This window comes from Anguilla rostrata, chromosome 17, assembly GCF_018555375.3.
Source record: "Anguilla rostrata isolate EN2019 chromosome 17, ASM1855537v3, whole genome shotgun sequence".
NCBI classification, from domain to species: Eukaryota; Metazoa; Chordata; class Actinopteri; order Anguilliformes; family Anguillidae; genus Anguilla; species Anguilla rostrata.
In genome coordinates this window covers 1,255,776-1,278,856 of record NC_057949.1, presented here as the reverse complement: position 1 = coordinate 1,278,856, position 23,081 = coordinate 1,255,776, and the positions used below count along the sequence as shown (strand labels likewise).

At 46.3% G+C, this 23,081-nt stretch overlaps 1 protein-coding gene across 1 annotated transcript in view; it reads right to left on the bottom strand.

Annotated features, from left to right (window-relative positions):
* The window catches only part of LOC135243064 (serine/threonine-protein kinase tousled-like 2), a 38,100-nt gene continuing 15,019 nt past the window's right edge, over nt 1–23,081 (bottom strand). The window contains 15 exon segments of the mRNA XM_064314559.1: nt 1–971; nt 1,337–1,444; nt 1,638–1,749; nt 4,329–4,467; nt 6,808–6,977; nt 7,805–7,894; nt 11,538–11,629; nt 12,186–12,267; nt 13,997–14,018; nt 14,021–14,076; nt 15,242–15,334; nt 16,940–17,092; nt 17,680–17,816; nt 20,474–20,584; nt 21,498–21,590. Of these exon segments, the coding sequence (XP_064170629.1) occupies nt 798–971; nt 1,337–1,444; nt 1,638–1,749; nt 4,329–4,467; nt 6,808–6,977; nt 7,805–7,894; nt 11,538–11,629; nt 12,186–12,267; nt 13,997–14,018; nt 14,021–14,076; nt 15,242–15,334; nt 16,940–17,092; nt 17,680–17,816; nt 20,474–20,584; nt 21,498–21,590 (1,632 nt within the window). The 3' untranslated portion in view covers nt 1–797.

Here is a 23,081-nt window from a genome sequence, read left to right as displayed (position 1 = left end):
TTTTAAACAATAGTATTTAATGGTTTATATGCAATTCTCTGCTAAGGCCCTGCCCCCCCTCACAGCACACACTGATATTCCGGCCCCTTGAATTAATCAAAAAATTAAAAATAGAACTAAATAAATATGTGTGGGGGCGGGACGGGGCGGGGCGGGGAGGTATGAAAAACTGAACTATCAAATATTCCAGTTTGATGTTGGTTAGAACAATTTTTTTTTTTTTTTAAAAAGAGGACATTTGCAACCCAGAGAAATTTCAACGTTCCTTCTCATTGCTTAAAAATGTAAAAAAAAAAAATTTAAAAAAAACCGAAGAGCTTCACCAACAGGTAGTCTTGAACTTTGGTCGTTCCAGAGAAAGAAAAGTGTGCCCAGCAAGACATGGAGGGAGGGGGGTGAGGGTCTTCGACTCTGGAACTCAAGGCGCTTTCAGTCCATCCTGGTGTCAGGTCAAGAAGGGCAATTCGACAAGAGGTCGAGGAGACACCCAACCACCAAATCAACGGGGGGGGGGGGCTGGGGGGGTGCTACAACACAGACTCTGTCCGTCTGTCTTAGCGGCTGTACCCCAACCGCTTTCCATTCCGTGGTGAAAAACGAGTGAGTGGGTTAAAGTTAAGCGCCTCTCTTCCCTTTGGGGGAGGGGATGAGCTCTGACCTCTGAACCCACAGAGGAGAAGAGGATAATGGGGCTGGCAAGGTTCTGGCTTGGTCAAGGTTTTAGGCGTCTCCGTCCCCCAGACCCTGTGGCGGCCAGGTTTCCCCAGCAGCGGCGAGGGAGGGGTGGAGCGCGGAGCTTAGTTTGAAGCGCTGCTATTGGAGGAGCTGGAGGTGGAGGGCAGGGCAGTCCCAGACACGCCTGTGGTGGACACCGACTTGCGGATGTGGGGCATGAGGAAGGGGTCACTGGCCAGCTGGAGCACGTCAATGCGGTCCTCTTTTCGGTACGCCAGGCAGCGACGGATAAAGGCCTGGAGAGAGAGAGGAGAGGGCTGGAGTTAATGGGGGATATGGGTCCTCACAAACCCCACTGGAGACAGAGGAGAGGGCTGGAGTTAATGGGGGATATGGGTCCTCACAAACCCCACACACTCACCAACTTCAGACCACTTTAGCCACTTTATTTAAAAAAGAGCCTCGTGACAAATCTAGTGACATATACAGCCCTGTATATGTCTACTGTACTTCAAACAGCATGAACTCATTTTGAGGAAAAGTTTGATTTCTGTTTGCCCAAAGTCACTAGTTTACAAATCCAGCAAATCCAGCAATTAGAAATGTCTTGGGCTTAAACAGAGATAAGAGAAACTGAATTTGTGAAAGAGGAGGGGCTTACCTTGGCTTCGGGCGAAACGACGGGTTTGGGGGGGAACTGCACCTCGGTGGCCTTCAGGATGGTGTTCTCCTGCAGAATGTCCTGCTGGGACTGGTTGTGTCCGAACGGCTGGGGGAGGAAGAAGAGGAGGATGCAGGGAGACTCCCGTTCAATTTCACCTGCACCATCCACCCTCTTAAAACGTCTCTAGAAAAATCCCCTACATATGGAATGCATACAGGTACATATGCATATTTCTGATACATATAATTGAAATGCTGGGCATTCCTGGGACATTCTCGCCAAGCTGTCCTGCGCTTACCTTACGACCGTAGAGACACTGGTAGAAGATCACCCCCACTGACCACACGTCAACCTTGTTGGAGATTTTGGGGGGCTCCTTGCCTACCACAAAGCACTCTGGGGGGAGGTACCTGGAGAGGACACGGGGAAATCAACTTGAACTTTGACCTTTTTTGGTGTTAAAATAATTTTATTGAGTAAAATAACAGTGTATATCTGTTTGTGTTGTTGACTACTATTCGCGGTGTTTCAGATCAGAGTATCTTTTCTTAATTTTGTTTCAGCTGTTTGTTAGAGAACATAGTTGTATGTCATCACTTGGTACTGATTTAAAGTAATAATCTCGAAGAATTTCATTAAAATAAATGTCTGTTAAGTCACTATCTATCGCCAAATTAGGTACAATGGTGATTGAGCCTATTATTATATAAATTTATATTATTATTATTGTAATAATTTATGATTAAAGAACTGGGTGTCTGTGGCGACATTCCCGGGAAAAAATCACAAGCGGCGCACAGTTAGTGACCCATCAGTGGTTGGTCCGCCAGAGAGGGTAGGCGGAGCTAACGCAACAGACTCGCTCTTCAACTCACTTGTGTATGAGCAGCGTACTGTTTTTTCCGGTGTCTGCTACAATAATAGAGAAAGTTATGGAACTCTAAAAAGTTATTGTGTAACATGAGACGTCATATTATTTGTTAATGTAGATTTCGTATTACATTTGATGACAATGTAACGTTACTAAATTACATAGCCTAGCTAATTGCACAGCTAACGCTAGCTACCGGACCATGTCAAGAAAGGCAACATTCATTTTGACAACGTTGCGCACAGTATCCATCTCTCATATCAGGTAACGTTGTGTTAGCTAGCTAGCTAATGTAATTAACACAAGCTAATGTCAGCTAACAATTAGAAAACAACTAGCTAACACTACTGTCCGGTACCGACCTCGCAAACCGTCTCTTGAACGCAAGGCTACCTTGTTGCAACGTTGCAATGTAGCTAACTAAAGGCCAGTTCAGATCAATGATTTGCAACGAGACTGGATCGACTGGATGCAACTTGCAAAATTCCATGTCTGATTGTAAACGTTCTAAAACTGCAGTTGGCGATTTGACAAGGTGGGTCTTTTGAGACCCCAGGCAACGGCTTCAGACACTGCAACTAACCAGTTCACACCGCTACAATTTTCTCTGCAACATTCTAAAACCATTTCATCTCGTTGCGAATCATTGATCTGAACTGGCCTTAACGTTACCGTTATTTACATTGCCATCAAGTTCATCAATATATTATAATGATCAGAATAAAGCGGGTGTATAGGTGGAGCAGAGCCGGGTCTGATTTCTGTGTAAAGATGTCAAGCCAGAGAAAATGAAATAAAAGAATACGGCAGTATGGATTAGCGTTGTTATTATTTCATTACGCTTCCTCATATGTTCCTTCAGCCTTGATGCCCTTTTTTTCATGAAATCTCCTTTGTTTTCGTTTTATTCTTCTTGTTCTGATTGTTAATTTAACATCCAGCTCAGCTTTATCCTCGAACAGTTTAGCTAGCAAAACCAGAAACACCAGGGGTAACATTTTGCAAGGCAGTTGTTTCAAAAATATCACACAACAATCATTCACGAAAAACACTGTTTATTGTGCACGAGATATATAATTGCACGAGCCACAGTGAATCCCGCGAATTCTTCTCTGTAGTGTAAAGATGTTCATACCGGGCAAAAGGTGGATAAAGAACGTTTGTGGAAATTGATTATCACTAATTCTACCCAAGGTCTGCTACAGCATTTTAACCCGGCTCGGCAGTGTAAAGACAGCTTAAGTTAGCCTAATGTCAGACAATGAATGAATATGTACATAATGTTACTTTTATAACAACCATTTTTTATTCAGTAAATAGTAAGTCTTATAGTTGGCGTGGTCCAGGCGCCAACTGACTGACACACAGGCGACACTGGTTGGATCCGGTTGGATCTATGGGAAGTGAGGTCCAAAAACACACCTGCAATTACTGCTTCTCGCCATTGGTACCGCCAAAGAGAACGAAACGGAAATCTTCGAGATTGTAACTTTAAATAGTCATGTACTGTTTTGATAATGTCCTTCTCGCATGAGCATTTGCTTTAAAACTTTACTTTAGTCAAAGAACTTATAGCTTCCAGGTCAGAGGTCAACTGCTTCTTGCTGAAGGCCAGATTCTTTTTTTAAGAACAGTGCTTCTAGCTAATGTTTTCCGTGTACTATTTTGTTTTCCATAGCACATTTTCGTCTTTTAAAAAATATTCTTTCAGCTTTAAGTCTGTGTTTATGATATGTCCCGACAGTTCTTCTGTGTGATAAAGGATATTTTACATACGGGAGTTTCAGATAACACGCCAGCTATACAACGGTAAGGGCCTAAGGAGGATTAGGCAGTTAAAGAAAGAACAAAAACAGTTTGTACAGTGACAGTATGACATTAAACCCAGAGGTTATACACGTGTATATTACCTGATCATTCTGTAAAAAATTATCTTTAATCTTATTTTCAGTAGGAATTATATTCTATGGCGCGAATAAATGCTACAGCTTTGATCTGTTCAAATGTACAGCTTCTGGAAACACACCATCACTGCACAAGCTGTTTTGGGGTTACTTGAAGTGTGTTTCTTTGCTTTAGACCACAGAGCACTATTCAGAGGGGGGTTGCCATGGTTACCAGTAGGTCCCTGCACCCTGAGACGTCAGCTCCATGCCGTCCACAGAGTTGTAGCTGTCGTCGTCCATGATCTTGGAGAGGCCGAAGTCAGTGATCTTGATCTCTCCACAGGCAGTACCGTTCACAAGAAGGATGTTCCCTGGACAGGGAGATAGGAAGTGATGTCATCATTTCCTTTAGAACTTACGGGTTGTTTTTCTGCGATTTACTCACAAGGCATGAAGTTATTTAATCCAGGAATTTATTTTTATTCTTTATTCTGGTTCGGATCAAAGAGTCATCAGCCAATGCTTTGGTTTCAGAATATTCAGGAGAAACCTTGTTCAGTTTAGTTCAGAATGCATAGGCTATTTCTCTGCAATTTCGCCACAAAGTCATGTGGAGACAACCATTTTCAACTGATCGTGACCAAACACAACCGTTTTACATGGTATTCAAAGGCCCAAAAGGCAACCCCTTGAATACAGTGCTCCACTTTTAATTTTAACTGGCTTTCGATTAAAAATCGCCAATGACTCAAATTCACAAAGCTCCTTGAGTCAGCGTTACAGCACTTGCAAATACACTGAGACCCATGAAGCTCTGTGTATGGATCTGGATTTTACAGAAGCGGATTCAGGTGAAGTGCCTTACCCAAGATAAGATAAGATAAGATAAGATGTACTTTTATTGAACCCCATGGGGTAATTTGTCCTCTGCATTTGACCCATCCTAAGCCGCGTTTCCACCAAAAGTACCCGGAAGTTTTAGTCCCAGGAACTACTTTTCAAGGAACTAAAAGGTTCCTTCAGCCCACTGTTGTCTGCGTTTCCACAGTGGTCTAAAGTCCTGCGACGATTAGGCAAATTAGTCCGCTGACGTATGAAAAAGCGACGTTGTCGTCGGTCCATCTGTCCTATGATTTCTTCTGTAACTCCATACTGCCACCGAAGTACGTTATTTTCCAATAACCGGGACAGCCCGAGGGGTTTATTCCACTTATACAACTGGTTACCAATAATGACTATATATGGTTACTTTAGTAGGCTATTTATTGATTTTTATCGACTTCATCACCTGAAATTGAAATATTCTTCCGCGGCCGTTTGTGCATATTATTTTACCGTTGTCAAGCAAAACTCTCGTTGGTGGTTCGACTTGGACCGTTGTTATGAAACAAACAGGATATAACAGGCTAATATACAGATTGTAACTGTTTTATATATCCTCTCAAACACATTCATTATGTTTTTATGCGAACATTCACTTTCATGTCTTGACATCCGAGACGACAGAATGCATTCGCATTCTACAAATAACTGGTAACAACAGCAGAAAACATGCACATGTTGGAAACAATTTGCTGTTGAATTGATTAATTTGACTCTTATCGTCATTTCCAATATAGGCTAATCGCAAAATGACAAGAATAAATAGAATGACAACTCGGACTTGCGTGCAAATTTAAATGAATATTGCAGTGGTACAGCCACCGTTTGCTTTTCTTGAAAGTTACTGCTAGCGGAGCAGCGAAGTGTGCCCTCCAGATGCGAACCATGCACCATAAATAGAGTCCATGTCTAGTCTTCCTGGTCTTTTTGTGGAATTGAAATTATGGCAGTTTGAAAAAGCAAAAGGGACGATTACTAGAATTTACCTGTTATTTTACCCTGACAAAAAGTGTGGAAGGTGATTTTTTCCAGTTTGCATTTACTGTATCCCCAATGTAAATTACGCAGAACTACCGCATACCTCACATAACTGTGTCAAGCGTTTTGAGTCAACTATAACAGGCTAACAAAAATAAATCAGGATGACAATATTCAGCAACCGAATTAAATCGTTTGAATGTTTTGGTACGTAATATGCTGTCCCAGCACGAATGCTTAATATTTTATAAAACAGGCTTAATGCTAAAGCAAGAAAGGAACAGAAGAGCACACGAAATAATCCTCAATGTTAATTTCTTATCTGTAGACGTTGGCAGGCTATAACCAAAAGTAGGCTACTGTGCCGCATAACATAACGTCTGAATTCAAGTTATTTGCGGCTGCAGATTTTTAAAAATGGCGATTGAAATAAAATGCTGCGAGTAATCAACCAATCAGAAATGTTCAGCGCTTGCGCCCCATCCCAAAAGTTCCGGTACTTTTGGAAAGTACTACCCCCCGAGCAGTGACTTTTTTGGGGGTAAAATAAAGCCCCCAGAACTAAATTTAGACCCTGGTTCCTGCGGTGGAAACGCGGCTCTAGTTACTTAGGAGCATTGGGCAGCTGCCTCTCTGTGCTGCGCATGGGGACCAACTCCAGTTCTGAGGCCAGTGCCTTGATCGAGGGCAACTGCAGGAGCGCACCTAACATGCATGTCTTTGAGTGAGCAGGGTGGCTGTGCTTTGCTGTGAAAACTGGGGGAAACCACTCAAGCTCCATAGGGCCAGCGTGTGTGTGTGTGTGTGGGTGTGTGCACACACACGCGTGTGTGTGCGTGAGGCTGCCTCACCGGGCTTGAGGTCGTAGTGGATGATTGGCGGCCGGATCTCGTTGAGGTACTTGAGCGCGTTGACGATCTGCATGATGATGGAGCGACCCTCCTTCTCTGACATCAGCTTGTGCTGCTTCAGGTAGAAGTCCAGATCGTTCCCCTCGCAGTACTCCAGAACCGTGCAGAACCTGGGGGGGGCGGGGAGCAGGACGCACTGACCCTCCACGTTCCCCGTGGTTACAGTGAGGTCACTGCTGTGCAAGACTACCAAACCAATAACACTACCAAACCAATAACACTGCCCATGTAAACTCAGCCATGCCATTTTTACCTGATGCTCTTCATTATCCAGGAAATACTGAAATACCACATATCTCTGGGGCCACTAATACTTTTTATTATGTTTCTCTCCTGCTCTCAGCTGTGAGGGAGCAGAAGGTCTGGATGTGTGTGCCTGTGACATACCCAAGTCCTCTTTGCTCTGAAAGTCAGTATTTCCTCATTACAGCTCACGCCCCAGGCTGAAATGTGTGGTCGCTCGCTCACTCGCTCGTTCGGCTTTGCTCTTCGCATTAATGCGCGGACCCCGCGATCCTGGAGCGTGCTCTTCCACCCACTGCGGCCCTTTTCTGACGAGGCCGCTCCCTCAGAGTCCCACGCCAAAGATACCCCCGGCGCCGCCGTTCGCGAAACGGCGAAGCGTCGAGCCTTCTTGGTCACTGAAGCTCCCGCCACACGCGCCCCAACCAACAACCCCTCTTTTAAAAGTCGCCGAGGTCTCCTCTTGCAGCCATCGCTAGCCGTATTTATGGGCACCGTGGACAAATGCATGCTGGGATGTTATTTGCTTAATTAACGAGCGGAGCGCACCTGCGGTGGCTCCCGCTTTGCACACGGCCCACATTTACCCAGGCGTGTCCCATTTCATTCTTCACTACCCGTACACGGGACACTAATCCACTGACAGACAGCCCCACGGGTGTCCTGAACGGGTGTGGCCAGCAGAGGCACTCACGAGTCTGTGTCGAGCGAAAAGTAGTCGTAGAGTTTGACTATTCTGGGATGGTCCAGCTCCTTGTGGATTCTGTATTCCCTGCAGGCGTGTCTGAAAGACAGAAGAGACTGTTATAACTGACCACCAACTGAATACGAAATTACATTGCACAGAGATTAAACAGTCACTCTTTCACTGAGCATAATGTTGCAATGTGAATGGTGGGTGGAACCCTGTCTTAGCCGGTAGCATACAAATGAATGTTCATGTCGTTGACAAACAACTACTGACAGTTCAACAATGTCTATTGCAAGCGTTTTAACTTAATATTTCTGGGATATCAAATTCAATTTTAACTAGTTAGAATGCAAATTCTTGATATCAGAAATTCAATTGTAACTAGTTATAAAATAATTTCTGATATCAGAAGTTCGATTTTAACTAGTTAAAATGCATATTATTGATATCAGAAATTTAATTTTAACTAGTTAAAATGCCAATTCTTGATATCGGAAATTCTATTTTAACTAGTCAGATTTAAAACATTTTTCTCATTCATTTCAATGGGAATTTGAATTTTACCTAGCTAAAATGCCAATTTCTGATATCATAAAATCAATTACTGATATCAACAATATAATTTCAACTATTTAAAATACCTATTTCGGATATCATGAATTCAATTTTAACTAGTTATGAATCTGATATCAGGATCAGTTTACATTAAATTGGATTCTTGATATCAATAATAGAATTTTAACTAGTTAAAATGCATATTATTGATATCAGAAATTTAATTTTAACTAGTTAAAATGCCAATTCTTGATATCGGAAATTCTATTTTAACTAGTCAGATTTAAAACGTTTTTCTCATTCATTTCAATGGGAATTGGAATTTTACCTAGCTAAAATGCCAATTTCTGATATCATAAAATCAATTACTGATATCAACAATATAATTTCAACTATTTAAAATACCTATTTCGGATATCATGAATTCAATTTTAACTAGTTAAAATTGGAATTCTTGATATCAGGAATTCAGTTTTAACTAGTTAAAATTGGAATTCTTGATATCAATAATAGAATTTTAACTAGTTTTAATTAGAATGTCTAATTTTAACTAGTTAAAATACAATTCTTGATATCAAGAATTGCTATTTTAACTAGTTAAAATTTAATTCTTGATATCAAAAATGAAAGGTCCCATTGAAATGAATGGGGGAAACGCTTATATTATAACTAGTTAGAATTGTATTTGTGATATCCTCTAGAGATGAATTAAAGCTAAAACGGCTTGCCATACTGTGCCACACGTGTCATATAATTTGAAAATGATGTTAAGACCAAGTTCCACTGTCTAAAAATGTTATAAATAAAACAGTTTTTTGAGAAATACAGTGAGCTCCATAATGTCTGGGACAAAGCCATATATTGTTTTTATTACTTTTGCTCTGTACTCCACAATTTTAGATTTGTAAACAAATGCAGTTAAAGTGCAGATTCTCAGCTTTTATAAAGGGGATTTTTATACATTTCAGTTTCACCATATAGAAATTACAGCACTTTCTACACATAGCCCTCCATTTCAGGGCACCATAATGTTTAGGACACATCAATGTTCAGCAAATGAAAGTTGCAATTGTTTAGTACTTTGTCACATATCCTTTGCATGCAATGACTGTTTGAAGTCTGTGAGCCACAGACATCACTAGATCTTCTCTGGTGATGCTCAGCCAGGCCTGTACTGCAGCTAGTTGCCTTAAGTTTCCTCTTCATCATATGTAATGTATGTTCAATAGGATTCAGATTGTGTGAATGACTTGGCCAATCAAGAATTTTCCAGTTTTTGGCTTTGAAAAACTCCTTTGTTGCTTCAGCAGTATGTTTGGAATCATTGTCTTGCTGTAAGATGTTTGGAGGAATTTGCTTGACCTTGAGCAACAAAGATACTTCTGTACACTTTAGAATTCATTTAGCTGCTGCCATCAGCAGTGACATCATCAATGAAGATGGTTAGTAGCTGTGGCAGCCATGCATGCCCAAACCATAACACCCCCACCATCATGTTTCACAGATGAGGAGGGGGGTGCTTTGGATCGAAGGCAGTTCCTTTTGGCCTCCACACATTGCTCTCACCAACACACTGACGCTCTCACTGTCTGTGAAGCCTCCACAGGCCTAGCTATCTCCAGAGCTCTCACTCTCTGTGAAACCTCCATAGGCCTAGCTATCTCCAGAGCTCTCACTCTCTGTGAAGACTCCACAGGCCTGACTATTGCTGTTATCATTATAGAAACTTATCTGAACCGATAAAGTAGCTGCCGACTCAGCTCGCTTGCAGTGACCAAGTACTTAAACTCAGGTGGAACCTAAACCAGTACTGCGTTGGCAGATCACAAAAAACTGCAGTAAAATGAACTTTTTCCAAGCAGCTTGGAACTTTCTGATTCCAGAAAAGGGAATTTTTCATAGGAAGTATACATATCACAAATAATAGTATAAATTAATGGTAATTATATTTAAGTGACACTAAATTGGGTCCTGGCATGAAACCTAAAAATTATGCGGGAAGACTTAAGGCCATTTCACAGTTACCTAAAAAGGTATGCGGATGGAAGTCCACAGGGTCTGCAGACATAAATGACATCGCAGCAGACCCAAAGTGGACCCTGACATTTCAAGCTACATGCTCTTCATCAGACCGATGAATCAGACCTGATGCAGAGCACATAGCATAAAACATCACATTCTGGGGTGTTTTTATCCTTGGAACAGTACAGTGCACACTCTACTTTAGCTGTCATGATTTGGCTTCTGTACGGATCCCTGTTGAGATTTTGGATTCGCCCGTCTTTATTATTTTCTTATGAGCCCGACCAGTTGGACATTTGGATGTGAGGTAAATATGGCCAGTTTCCAGGGATGTGCTTTTCAACCAATGGTGAGCTAATGACAAATCCTGATCTTCTGTAGGTTTGGTTACAATTGGAGCTAGCCATTCAAGCCAACTCTGCAACTAACATATAACCTGGCTAACACCTACTAGAACCAATAGGATTAGTGTGAAAAGTTATGTCACAGACTGTAGGTTTCAGAGAGAGAGCCTCTGGAGTGATGTCACAGACTGAATGTTTCAGAAAGAGAGCCTCTGGAGTGATGTCATTGACTGTATGTTTCAGAGAGAGAGCCTCTGGAGTGATGTCACAGACTGTATGTTTCAGAGAGAGAGCCTCTGGAGTGATGTCACAGACTGTATGTTTCAGAGAGAGAGCCTCTGGAGTGATGTCACAGACTGTATGTTTCAGAGAGAGAGCCTCTGGAGTGATGTCACAGACTGTAGGTTTCAGAGAGAGAGCCTCTGGAGTGATGTCACAGACTGTATGTTTCAGAGAGAGAGCCTCTGGAGTGATGTCACAGACTGTATGTTTCAGAGAGACAGCCTCTGGAGTGATGTCACAGACTGTAGGTTTCAGAGAGAGAGCCTCTGGAGTGATGTCACAGACTGTATGTTTCAGAGAGAGAGAGAGCCTCTGGAGTGATGTCACAGACTGTATGTTTCAGAGAGACAGCCTCTGGAGTGATGTCACAGACTGTATGCTTCAGAGAGAGAGCCTCTGGAGTGATGTCACAGACTGTATGTTTCAGAGAGAGAGAGAGCCTCTGGAGTGATGTCACAGACTGTATGTTTCAGAGAGAGAGCCTCTAGTGCAGCACTCAGGCGGGTGGCTGGGTGGGCGGGGTTTGCGCTCACTTGTGGTAGTTCTCCTTCTTCTCGTCCCTCCAGTTCTTGTTGAGCTGGTGGATCTTCACAGCGACGTACCTCTGCTCCGTCAGGTCAAAGGCCTGGGAAGAATTTATATCAAATGCAATTACAAGCTGGAATGGGCTCCTTCCAAACACTGAAGCAAAAAAATGTATGCAAAATTGCGGAAAAAGCTACGAAAAAATTACAGAAAGGCCTCCCTGTAAAACGCTCTCCGTCATCCATCAATGCATGAGCCCCATATGAACAAGATCCCTTATTACTTCGTAATCCCCAATTGATACCAGGATCAATAGGACAGTAGATCTCTAGCTGTTGAATGAGGTGTGCTCTGTTAGGGTTGGAGTGAAAACCTATAGGACGGTAGACCTCCAGGAACAGGGCTGGACAGCATCCCTGGCCTAAACTGTGCTATGGGTATGAACGTGTGAGTGAATGGAGTGTGGGCCCTATGATGAACTGGTAGCTGGTCCAGGGTGTATTCCTGCATTTAACCAAATGTATGCTGGGATAGGCTCCAATGGATGGATGGAAATTTTCAGACTAAAATCCACAGTATTTCTGAAATCATTCGTTTATCGGTCAGTTTGGTGCTGAAGCGGCAGTGCTGCATGCAGACCGAGGCGCCGTTCCCACCTTATAGACTTCACTGAAGCCTCCTCTGCCCAGCAGGTGTAGCAGCAAATACCGGTCGTTTAATGTGGGGTGGTCTTTGAACCTGGCAAACGGCAAAGGACAACGTCTCTTTTATCTGCTACCGTGATGAGACACCACATTTTAATGAAAACCAACATAATGAGAACAAAAAGCACTGCTCTGGCAGTAAGAAAGGATATTAATAAACCAAACCGCAAACACAGACAACTAAACAGATTTGGAGACGCTACAGAGAAAAAGAGAGAGAGCCAGCGGTCTTGCTCAGAACTTCAATACTACTTGTTTTTCCAAGGAGACAAAAGCTGGAAGTATACTTGTCGCGGAAACTAACTTCCAGCAAGTTAACACAAATTAAATTACGTGTTTTTTTTATTCATACATAATGGTAATCTAGCACCTATACTGACACTCTGGAGGCCTTCGTCAGGATGGAAGCCTACAATCTAAACAGGGCAAACATACAGGCAATAGGCATGTGATGCTGGAAATTCTGATGAGCATCTGGTTGTATGTGTGTGTGAGTATGTGTATGTGTGAGTGTGTGAGTGTGTGTGTGTGTGTGAGAGAGTATGTGTGAGTGTGTGTGTGTGTGTGTGTGTGAGAGTATGTGTGAGTGTGTGTGTATGTGTGTGTGAGTGCGTGCGTGCGTGCGTATCTGTGTGTGTGAGTGCGTGCGTGTGTGTGCGTATGTGTGTGTGTGAGTGCGTGCGTGTGTGAGTGCGTGCGTGTGTGTGTGTGTGTGTGAGTGAGTGAGTGTGTGTGTGTGTGAGTGCGTGCGTGTATCTGTGTGTGTGTGTGTGCTTATGTGTGTGTGCGTATGCGTGTGTGATATTATAGTTGTACTGTGAGTGTGTGTGTGTTTGTGGTGATATTATACTCGTACTGTGAGTGTGTGTGTGTTTGTGGTTGTGTGTGTGTGTGTGTGTGTGTGTGTGTGTGTGTATGTGTGTGTGTGTGTATTGTTGTGGTGTGTGTGTGTTGTGGTGTTGTATGTGATGTGTGTGTGTGTGTGTGTGTGTGTGTGTTGTGGTGTATTTATGTTGTGTGTGGGGGTTGTTGGTGTGTGGTAGTGTGTGGTGTTGTAGAGTGTGGTGTGTGTGTTGTTTGTGTGTGGTGTGTGTGTGTGTGTGTGTGTGTGTGTGTGTGTTGTGTGGTGTATTGTACTGTGCTGTGATGTGTGGTGTGTGTTGTTGTGATGTGTGTGTGTGTGTGTGTGTGTTGTGTGTATGTGTGTGTGATGTGTGTGTGTGTGTGTTGTGTTTGTGTGATATTATACTCGTACTGTGAGTGGTGTGTGTGTTGTGTGTGTTTATCGTTGTGAGTTGTGTGTGTGTGTGTGAGTGTGTGGTGTGTGTGGTGTGTGTGTATGTGTGTGTGTTTGTGGTGATATTATACTCGTACTGTGAGCGTGTGTGTATGTGTGTGTGTTTGTGGTGATATTATACTCGTACTGTGAGTGTGTGTGTGTTTGTGGTGATATTATACTCGTACTGTGAGTGTGTGTGTGTGTGTGTGTGTGTGTGTGTGTGTGTAGTGCTGTGTGTGTGTGTGTGTGTGTGTGTGTGTGTGGTGATATTATACTCGTACTGTGAGTGTGTGTGTGTGTGTGTGTGTGTGTGTGTTGGGGTGTTTTGCGTGTGGTGTGTGTGTGTGTGAGTGTGTGTGTGTGTGGTGATATTATACTCGTACTGTGAGTGTGTGTGTGTGTTGTGGTGATATTATACTCGTACTGTGAGTGTGTGTGTGTGTTTGCGTGTGTGTGTGTGTGTGTGGTGATATTATACTCGTACTGTGAGTTGTCCTCGTTGTGGTCCTTCGCTCTCGGATGTATTCCGCACGCTCCAACCGTCCATGCTCCGCCTGATCTCGCCTTGAGTGTGTTCCTCCTGAGCCACAGCATATACATGGGTCAATATCTCTCTCACACACACACGCAAACACACACACACACACACACACACACACACACAGACACAAACACACACACTCACAGCACATGCATGGGTCAAAATCTCTCTCACATACACACGCACACACACAGAGCATATACATGGGTCAATATCTCTCTCACACACACACGCAAGCAAACACACACACACACACACACACACACACACACACACTCACAGCACATACATGGGTCAAAATCTCTCACACACACACGCAAACACATACACACACACAGCACATACATGGGTCAATATCTCTCTCACACACATACACGCAAACACAGGCATACATGCACACGCACACACACTCACGCACGCACGCACACACACACACTCACGCACTACATGGTCAAATCTCTCACCACACATCACGCAACACAGCATACATGCACACGCACACACACTCACGCACGCACGCACACACACACACACTCACAGCAGATACATGGGTCAAAATCTCTCACACACACGCAAACACATACACACACACAGCACATACATGGGTCAGTATCTCTCACACACACATACACGCAAACACAGGCATACATGCACACGCACACACACTCACTCATGCACACACACTCTCTCTCTCACACTCTCTCTCTCTCACACACACACACACGCCGGCACACACACACTCCCTCACTCAATCTCACACTCTCTCTCTCTCTCTCTCACACACACACACCCGCACCCGCACACACACACTCACAAACTGTGACACATGGTTCTCATACGGGCACACTGGCTTGCAGTCAACACCTAATACAGTCCTTTCAAACCCCCAAAAGATAAAATTCTGATTGCAGCTTGATATGCGTAAAACAGAAGCGGTATTCTACCGTTTCTGAGAATTACATTTTTGGAGATACGTGGTTTACTCACGACACAGACGGTATACACACATTCACACATACGTGCACATTAATGCACACACACACACACGCAGGCACGCAAACACACACGGACAGCACAAAGGCCTCCCCGAGGACAAGCACTCAGCGCCCCAGACAGATGGACAGAGCAGGCAGACACACGGACAGAGCAGGCAGACACACAGACCCACTCGATGACACAAACAGCCACGCGCGCTCAGAGAGGCAGGACTGCACCTTCTTCAGATGGCCCAGCCGGAGCTTAAAGATCTCCTCCTGCTCGTGGTACTCCGCGAGCGTCAACCTGACGGCACAGAAAAACACACCAGATCATGACCTTTTCAAGACACGTCACAAAAACTGTGGACTATCTGCATTCAAGGCTGGATTTCATACAAATGTAGGCGATAATTGGAAAGATAGCTGGTCTTGACCGGTATGACATTGAAATTAACAAAAGGTAAATTCCATACTGACGTTTTTTCACACAGAGATTAGTCAATGTGTGGAATAGCCTGCCAGGTCACGTAGTAGAGGCAGAAACTAAATGGTAAATGCACTGAATTTATATAGTGCTTTTATCCAAAGCGCTTTGCAATTGATGCCTCTCATTCACCAGAGCAGTTAGGGGTTAGGTGTCTTACTCAGGGACACTTCGAAATGCCCAGGGCGGGGATCAAACCGGCAACCCTCCAACTACCAGACAACTGCTCTTACCTCCTGAGCTATGTGACCCCTTGGGATTATTTTGGGATTATCAAGACTAGGCTTGATAGGCCTACAGTGTTCGATACCATCTAGTCTGTAGGTAATCAGAGCACTAATTTAGTCAGGAAAATGGTGAGCATTGTTGGGCTGAATGGCCTGTTCCCGTAATTATGTTATGGTATGTTATATTATTGTATGTTATGGTATGTCATATTATGGCGCAGCTATATGAGAGGTAAGCAAATTCAACAGAATAATGTGAGGAAAGAGTAAAACTCCAAAGGGAACTCTAAAAACCCCTGAAACACACAGAGTAACCATAGCAACCACACAGCAGCATTAAACTCAGAGTGAGGGGCGGAGTCAGAGTGCAGACTAAATTACAACTGGGAAGAGGGGGCGGTGTCAGAGTTCATATTCAGCCTCGCCCATGAGGGGGCAGGGTGAAGGCTCAGATTAAGCAGTGGGGAGGGGGCAGGGTGAAGGCTCAGATTAAGCAGTGGGGAGGGGCAGGGTGAAGGCTCAGATTAAGCAGTGGGGAGGGGGCAGGGTGAAGGCTCAGATTAAGCAGTGGGGAGGGGGCAGGGTGAAGGCTCAGATTAAGCGCTGGGGAGGGGCAGGGTGAAGGCTCAGATTAAGCAGTGGGGAGGGGGCAGGGTGAAGGCTCAGATTAAGCAGTGGGAGGGGGCAGGGTGAAGGCTCAGATTAAGCAGTGGGGAGGGGCAGGGTGAAGGCTCAGATTAAGCGTGGGGAGGGGCAGGGTGAAGGCTCAGATTAAGCAGTGGGGAGGGGGCAGGGTGAAGGCTCAGATTAAGCAGTGGGAGGGGGCAGGGTGAAGGCTCAGATTAAGCAGTGGGGAGGGGGCAGGGTGAAGGCTCAGATTAAGCAGTGGGGAGGGGGCAGGGTGAAGGCTCAGATTAAGCGCTGGGGAGGGGGCAGGGTGAAGGCTCAGATTAAGCAGTGGGGAGGGGCAGGGTGAAGGCTCAGATTAAGCAGTGGGGGGGCAGGGTGAAGGCTCAGATTAAGCAGTGGCAGGGCGCAGGGTAAGGCTCAGATTAAGCAGTGGGGAGGGGGCAGGGTGAAGGCTCAGATTAAGCAGTGGGGAGGGGGCAGGGTGAAGGCTCAGATTAGCTGGGGAGGGGGCAGGGTGAAGGCTCAGATTAAGCAGTGGGGGGTGCCGGGGAGGAGGCACGTTCCCTACGTTTCGCTCTCTGCGCCGTTGGTCTTGCTCTTGCGTTTGTTTGGCTCCAGGTTGGGGGGCGGGGTCTGGCCCATGGCGGGGGGCTTCCTCTTGGCCAGCTGCTTCCTCTGCCGTTCGATGTCCTCCCGCTGCGAGTTTATCCTCTCCTGCTGCCTGTTCCGGATGGGCGGAGACACACACAGTGAGTGGGCGGGGCCACACGAGCAGGAGGGGAGAGGGGCTTGGTCAAAGCAGTCGAGGAGCTGGGGACGAAATTACCACCAAACTCACTCCACCTCCGAGTATCACCTGCCTCCAGACCAGAATAAGCATCAGTCACCTGCCTCCAGGCCAGAATAAGCATCAGTCACCTGCCTCCAGACTAGAATAAGCATCAGTCACCTGCCTCCAGGCCAGAATAAGCATCAGTCACCTGCCTCCAGGCCAGAATAAACATCAGTCACCTGCCTCCAGACCAGAATAAGCATCAGTCACCTGCCTCCAGGCCAGAATAAGCATCAGTCACCAACCAAATTGGCTGGGCAGGGTCAGGCTGAGGGTCAGATTGGCTGGGCAGGGTCAGGCTGAGGGTCAGACTGGCTGGGCAGGGTCAGACTGAGGGTCAGATTGGCTGGGGGGGGGGGGGTCAGGGGGTCAGCTGGTCAGATGGTTCAAGGATTTGGCTGAGGGGTGGGGCTAGGTTCAGGACAGGGCACGGCTGGGGGGAGGAGCCAGGCTCAGCGAGGGCGGGGCAGACTCACTTGATGAGGTTCTGGAAGGCGTACCCGTCGCTCCACTGCTCGGTGAAGGAGGCTCCGTGCCGCACGGTGGTGAAGTGGCCGAGCCGCAGCCTGTCCTGCATGCTCTTGTCCCGGCACGCCATCTTCTCCTGCTTCGACTGCAAAGAGAGCACCACCAATCATACAACACATCCTACCTGCCACATCATACCAGCCACACACCTTCCACCAATCATACAACACATCCTACCTGCCACATCATACCAGCCACACACCTTCCACCAATCATACAACACATCCTACCTGCCACATCATACCAGCCACACACCTTCCACCAATCATACAACACATCCTACCTGCCACATCATACCAGCCACACACCTTCCACCAATCATACCTGCCACCAATCATACCTGTCCCACATCCTACTTGCCACACACCCTACCTGCCACCAATCATACCTGCCATACGCCTTCCACCAATCATACCGCCACAACTCCACCATCCACTGCCACCAATCACTTCCATCCATGCCACCAATCATACCTGCCATACGCCTTCCACCAATCATACCTGCCACATCATACCAGCCACACACCTTCCACCAATCATACCTGCCACCAATCATACCCATCCCACATCGTACCTGCCACACCCTACCTGCCACATCCTACCAGCCACACACCTTCCACCAATCATACAACACATCCTACCTGCCACATCATACCAGCCACACACCTTCCACCAATCATACCTGCCAGCAATCATACCTGCCATACGCCTTCCACCAATCATACCTGCCACATCATACCAGCCACACACCTTCCACCAATCATACCTGCCACCAATCATACCTGTCCCACATCCTACTTGCCACACACCCTACCTGCCACCAATCATACCTGCCATACGCCTTCCACCAATCATACCAGCCACACACCTTCCACCAATCACACCTGCCACCAATCATACCTGTCCCACATCATACCTGCCACCAATCAAACTGTCCCATCAACCCTTCACCAATCATACCCTGCACAATCATACCAGCCACACACTTTCCTGCCACATCATACCTGCCACCAATCATACCTGTCCTACATCTACCTGCCACCACACACCACCTGCCACCAATCATACCTGCCTACCTTCCACACATCATTCCCTACTGCCACACATCAAACCTGTCCCACATCATACCTGCTACTAATCATACCTGCCCACTGCACAATTTACCTGCACAATCATACCTGCCCTACCTCCACACATCATACCTGCCCTCATCCTGCCACCATCATACCTGCCTACATCCTACCTGCCCTACCTGCCACACATCCTACCTGCCACCAATCATACTTGCCCTACCTTCCACACATCATACCTTCCCTACCTGCCACACATCAAACCTGCCCTACCTGCAACACATCATACCTTCCCTACCTGCCACACATCATACCTGCCCTACCTGCCACACATCATATCTGCCACACATCATACCTGAAACACATTCTACCTGCCACACGTGCCTATGAGATCACCTGTGACATCACCAGCACGCTGCTTCCACCCAGCGACAGGACCACAGCTGTGCTGGGCGGGCATGTGTGTTTTTCTATTGAGGTTCGGTTCCTCTGGGAGCAGTGGGTGCACAGTAGGTCATTCAAATGAAACAGAAGAGTAAAGGCCTGGTTCTGCTGAGAGGACATGGTCCCACCACATATCCAGTACTGGTACGGTTTTCAAGGTACATTGCAGAGGACATGTTGCCTTGACAACTATATTCAAACTGCTACAGTTCAAGCTGGCCCCAGCGTTCTATAACGAAGTTATCGAAACAGCAGCCATTTTTTAAAATAAAGGTTAAGGTTAATGTAAAAGCAATAGCAGTGCTGGGAGAAGACACATCATTGCAGACATGGAGTCCTGACAAAGTCCAGATACTCATTGTTATTTTTGCGAAAAGGACAGCAGGATGCAGTCAGCCATTAATGCTGACAAGAACAGGCAAGAACCATGAGCTATTTCACACCCGTTTGATTTGCATGCCTGATTCATGTCTGATTGACAGCAGAACAGTCTCCAAAAAGCAGTGGACAGTCTTGGATAACTGCTGCCCACCATCTTCTCTAAGTGTTCTCACAGGTAATACCAAAGAGTGAACATCGAATGTCAAAGGCAACCCAGCAGTATATAATAACAATCAGAGCTTGGTGACACAAGTTAAATACGCTAGACGGAGAATCATCATTGCTTACACTCCTGATTGGTCCAGCCAAGTTCACTTACAAAGCACATTTAAAATCACTCCTGTCACCCAAAGTGCTGACTCAGAACAGAGGGGCCCCCAGGGCCATCAAAGCCTTTCAGATCTATGGCATGGAAAGGGAAACAGGGCTGTTGTGGTACTTTTCGGAGACAACGGGGGTCCAGTCTCATCTGCAAAGGGCCGGTGTGGGTTTCTGTTACAGCCCAGCACTGACGCCTGTTTCAACTAATTAACCGACCGTGGTCTTCAATACTCTGATAAGCAGAATCAGGTGTTAGTGCCGGGCTAAAACAAAAAGAAATTTTAAAAAATGTAGTTACTAAATAACTAATTGGCATGGCAGTTGCTGATGGGCACATTGAAGCCTGTGAAGTCCCAGCATTTGTGGAACACCCAGGCAGAGCAGGGAGCCATTGATGCCTGTGAAGTTCCTGTATGTGTGGAACATGTTTGCTGGGGGCTGTGCTGGGGGGTTTTCAGGGGTCTGTGATGGGGGCTGTGATGGGGGGGCTGATTCAGGGCTGATCACAAGGGTGAAATCACACCCACCTTCTCAATGAGCAGCTTCTTGCTCATGGTGACGCACTTGTTCAGACGTTCTTTGTACCGCTCCAACATCCGCTGCTGCTCATCTATCTGCCTCCTCAGGTCACAGTTCGCCTGGAATACACACACACACACACAGGCGTTACAGCACTATGAGCCTGACCAGGGTGTGCATAACCTTACAGCACTATGAGCCTGACCAGGCTGCTCATAACCTTACAGCACTATGAGCCTGACCAGGCTGCTCATAACCTTACAGCGCTATGAGCCTGACCAGGCTGCTCATTACCTTACAGTACTATGGGCCTGACCAGGCTGCTCATAACCTTATAGCACTATGAGCCTGACCAGACTGCTTATATCCTTACCGCACTATGAGCCTGACCAGAATGCTCATAACCTTACAGCACTATGAGCCTGACCAGACTGCTTATATCCTTACCGCACTATGAGCCTGACCAGAATGCTCATAACCTTACAGCACTATGAGCCTGACCAGGCTGCTCATAACCTTACAGCACTATGAGCCTGACCAGGCTGCTCATAACCTTACAGCACTATGAGCCTGACCAGGCTGCTCATAACCTTACAGCACTATGAGCCTGACCAGGCTGCTCATAACCTTACAGCACTATGAGCCTGACCAGGCTGCTCATAACCTTACAGTGCTATGAGCTGATCTGTAACACAGCAGTGGCTAAAATTCACTCGACCAATCAGACTACAGGACAACAACTTCTAATCTAAATGCTGAGGCCTCAATTCAATCAACAGTTGTCCTGAACTTTGACATACAAATGCAAGTGTTATCGTTCTCCCTACACAAACTCAGTCAGGCAAGTTAGTTTTAGCGATCGCTGAACTTGCCAAACTGTGTCCGCAAAGAAAAATAACTCATTCTTTTACCCAACAGTCAAAGTTGAGGGCAAACACTGGTTGAATTGGGGCCTTATGCAGAGAAAGAAAGAGAAGGGAATTGTGGGAGGAAACGCACAGGGCGGTGAGAGCGCGGTGGGCGGAGTCTCACCCGCAGCAAGTCGTCGATGCGCCCCTCCTTCTTCTCCAGGTCTGAGCTCTTGTTCTTCTCCAGCGCCGTCAGCTTCTCGATGGTCAGGTCGGACTGTGGGGACACACAGGCCCACGCTGTGCTCAACGGCTGAAGTTATGCTTTTTCACCTGAGTAACAGTTTTAAAGCTTTTTTGTCGTCAGGTGGCAGTTTTGTTTCCATCGAAAGCCACGTCGGAAACAAGTCGTCTGAAATGGTTTTATGAGCAGTCCTCTGTTCAAATACACATGCCAACACCCTTTCTTCACCCAAAACAAAATCACCCATCAACCCTCTCAGTTTTCCTGAGCAAGGAGAAAAAGATCCTAAACCTGAGGTTAGCTTCAGGGCCAAAGTCATTCTTCACAGGACAGACTGGACATCTGAATGCTGAATACACTTATTTGCAGTGCGTGTCTGCTCTCTGTACTCTGTGAAGGTGGAGGTGTGCTCTACCTGTGTGTCTGCTCTCTGTACTCTGTGAAGGTGGAGGTGTGCTCTACCTGTGTGTCTGCTCTCTGTACTCTGTGGAGGTGGAGGTGTGCGCTACCTGTGTGTCTGCTCTCTGTACTCTGTGGAGGTGTGCTCTACCTGTGTCTCTGCTCTCTGTACTCTGTGGAGGTGGAGGTGTGCTCTACCTGTGTGTCTGCTCTCTGTACTCTGTGAAGGTGGAGGTGTGCTCTACCTGTGTGTCTGCTCTCTGTACTCTGTGGAGGTGGAGGTGTGCTCTACCTGTGTGTCTGCTCTCTGTACTCTGTGGAGGTGGAGGTGTGCTCTACCTGTGTGTCTGCTCTCTGTACTCTGTGAAGGTGGAGGTGTGCTCTACCTGTGTGTCTGCTCTCTGTACTCTGTGAAGGTGGAGGTGTGCTCTACCTGTGTGTCTGCTCTCTGTACTCTGTGAAGGTGGAGGTGTGCTCTACCTGTGCGTCTGCTCTCTGTACTCTGTGGAGGTGGAGGTGTGCTCTACCTGTGTGTCTGCTCTCTGTACTCTGTGAAGGTGGAGGTGTGCTCTACTTGCGTGTCTGCTCTCTGTACTCTGTGAAGGTGGAGGTGTGCTCTACCTGCGTGTCTGCTCTCTGTACTCTGTGGACGTGGAGGTGTGCTCTACCTGTGTGTCTGCTCTCTGTACTCTGTGGAGGTGTGCTCTACCTGTGTGTCTGCTCTCTGTACTCTGTGGAGGTGGAGGTGTGCTCTACCTGTGTGTCTGCTCTCTGTACTCTGTGGAGGTGGAGGTGTGCTCTACCTGTGTGTCTGCTCTCTGTACTCTGTGGAGGTGGAGGTGTGCTCTACCTGTGTGTCTGCTCTCTGTACTCTGAGGACGTGGAGGTGTGCTCTACCTGTGTGTCTGCTCTCTGTACTCTGTGAAGGTGGAGGTGTGCTCTACCTGTGTGTCTGCTCTCTGTACTCTGTAAAGGTGGAGGTGTGCTCTAACTGTGTGTCTGCTCTCTGTACTCTGTGAAGGTGGAGGTGTGCTCTACCTGTGTGTCTGCTCTCTGTACTCTGTGAAGGTGGAGGTGTGCTCTACCTGTGTGTCTGCTCTCTGTACTCTGTGAAGGTGGAGGTGT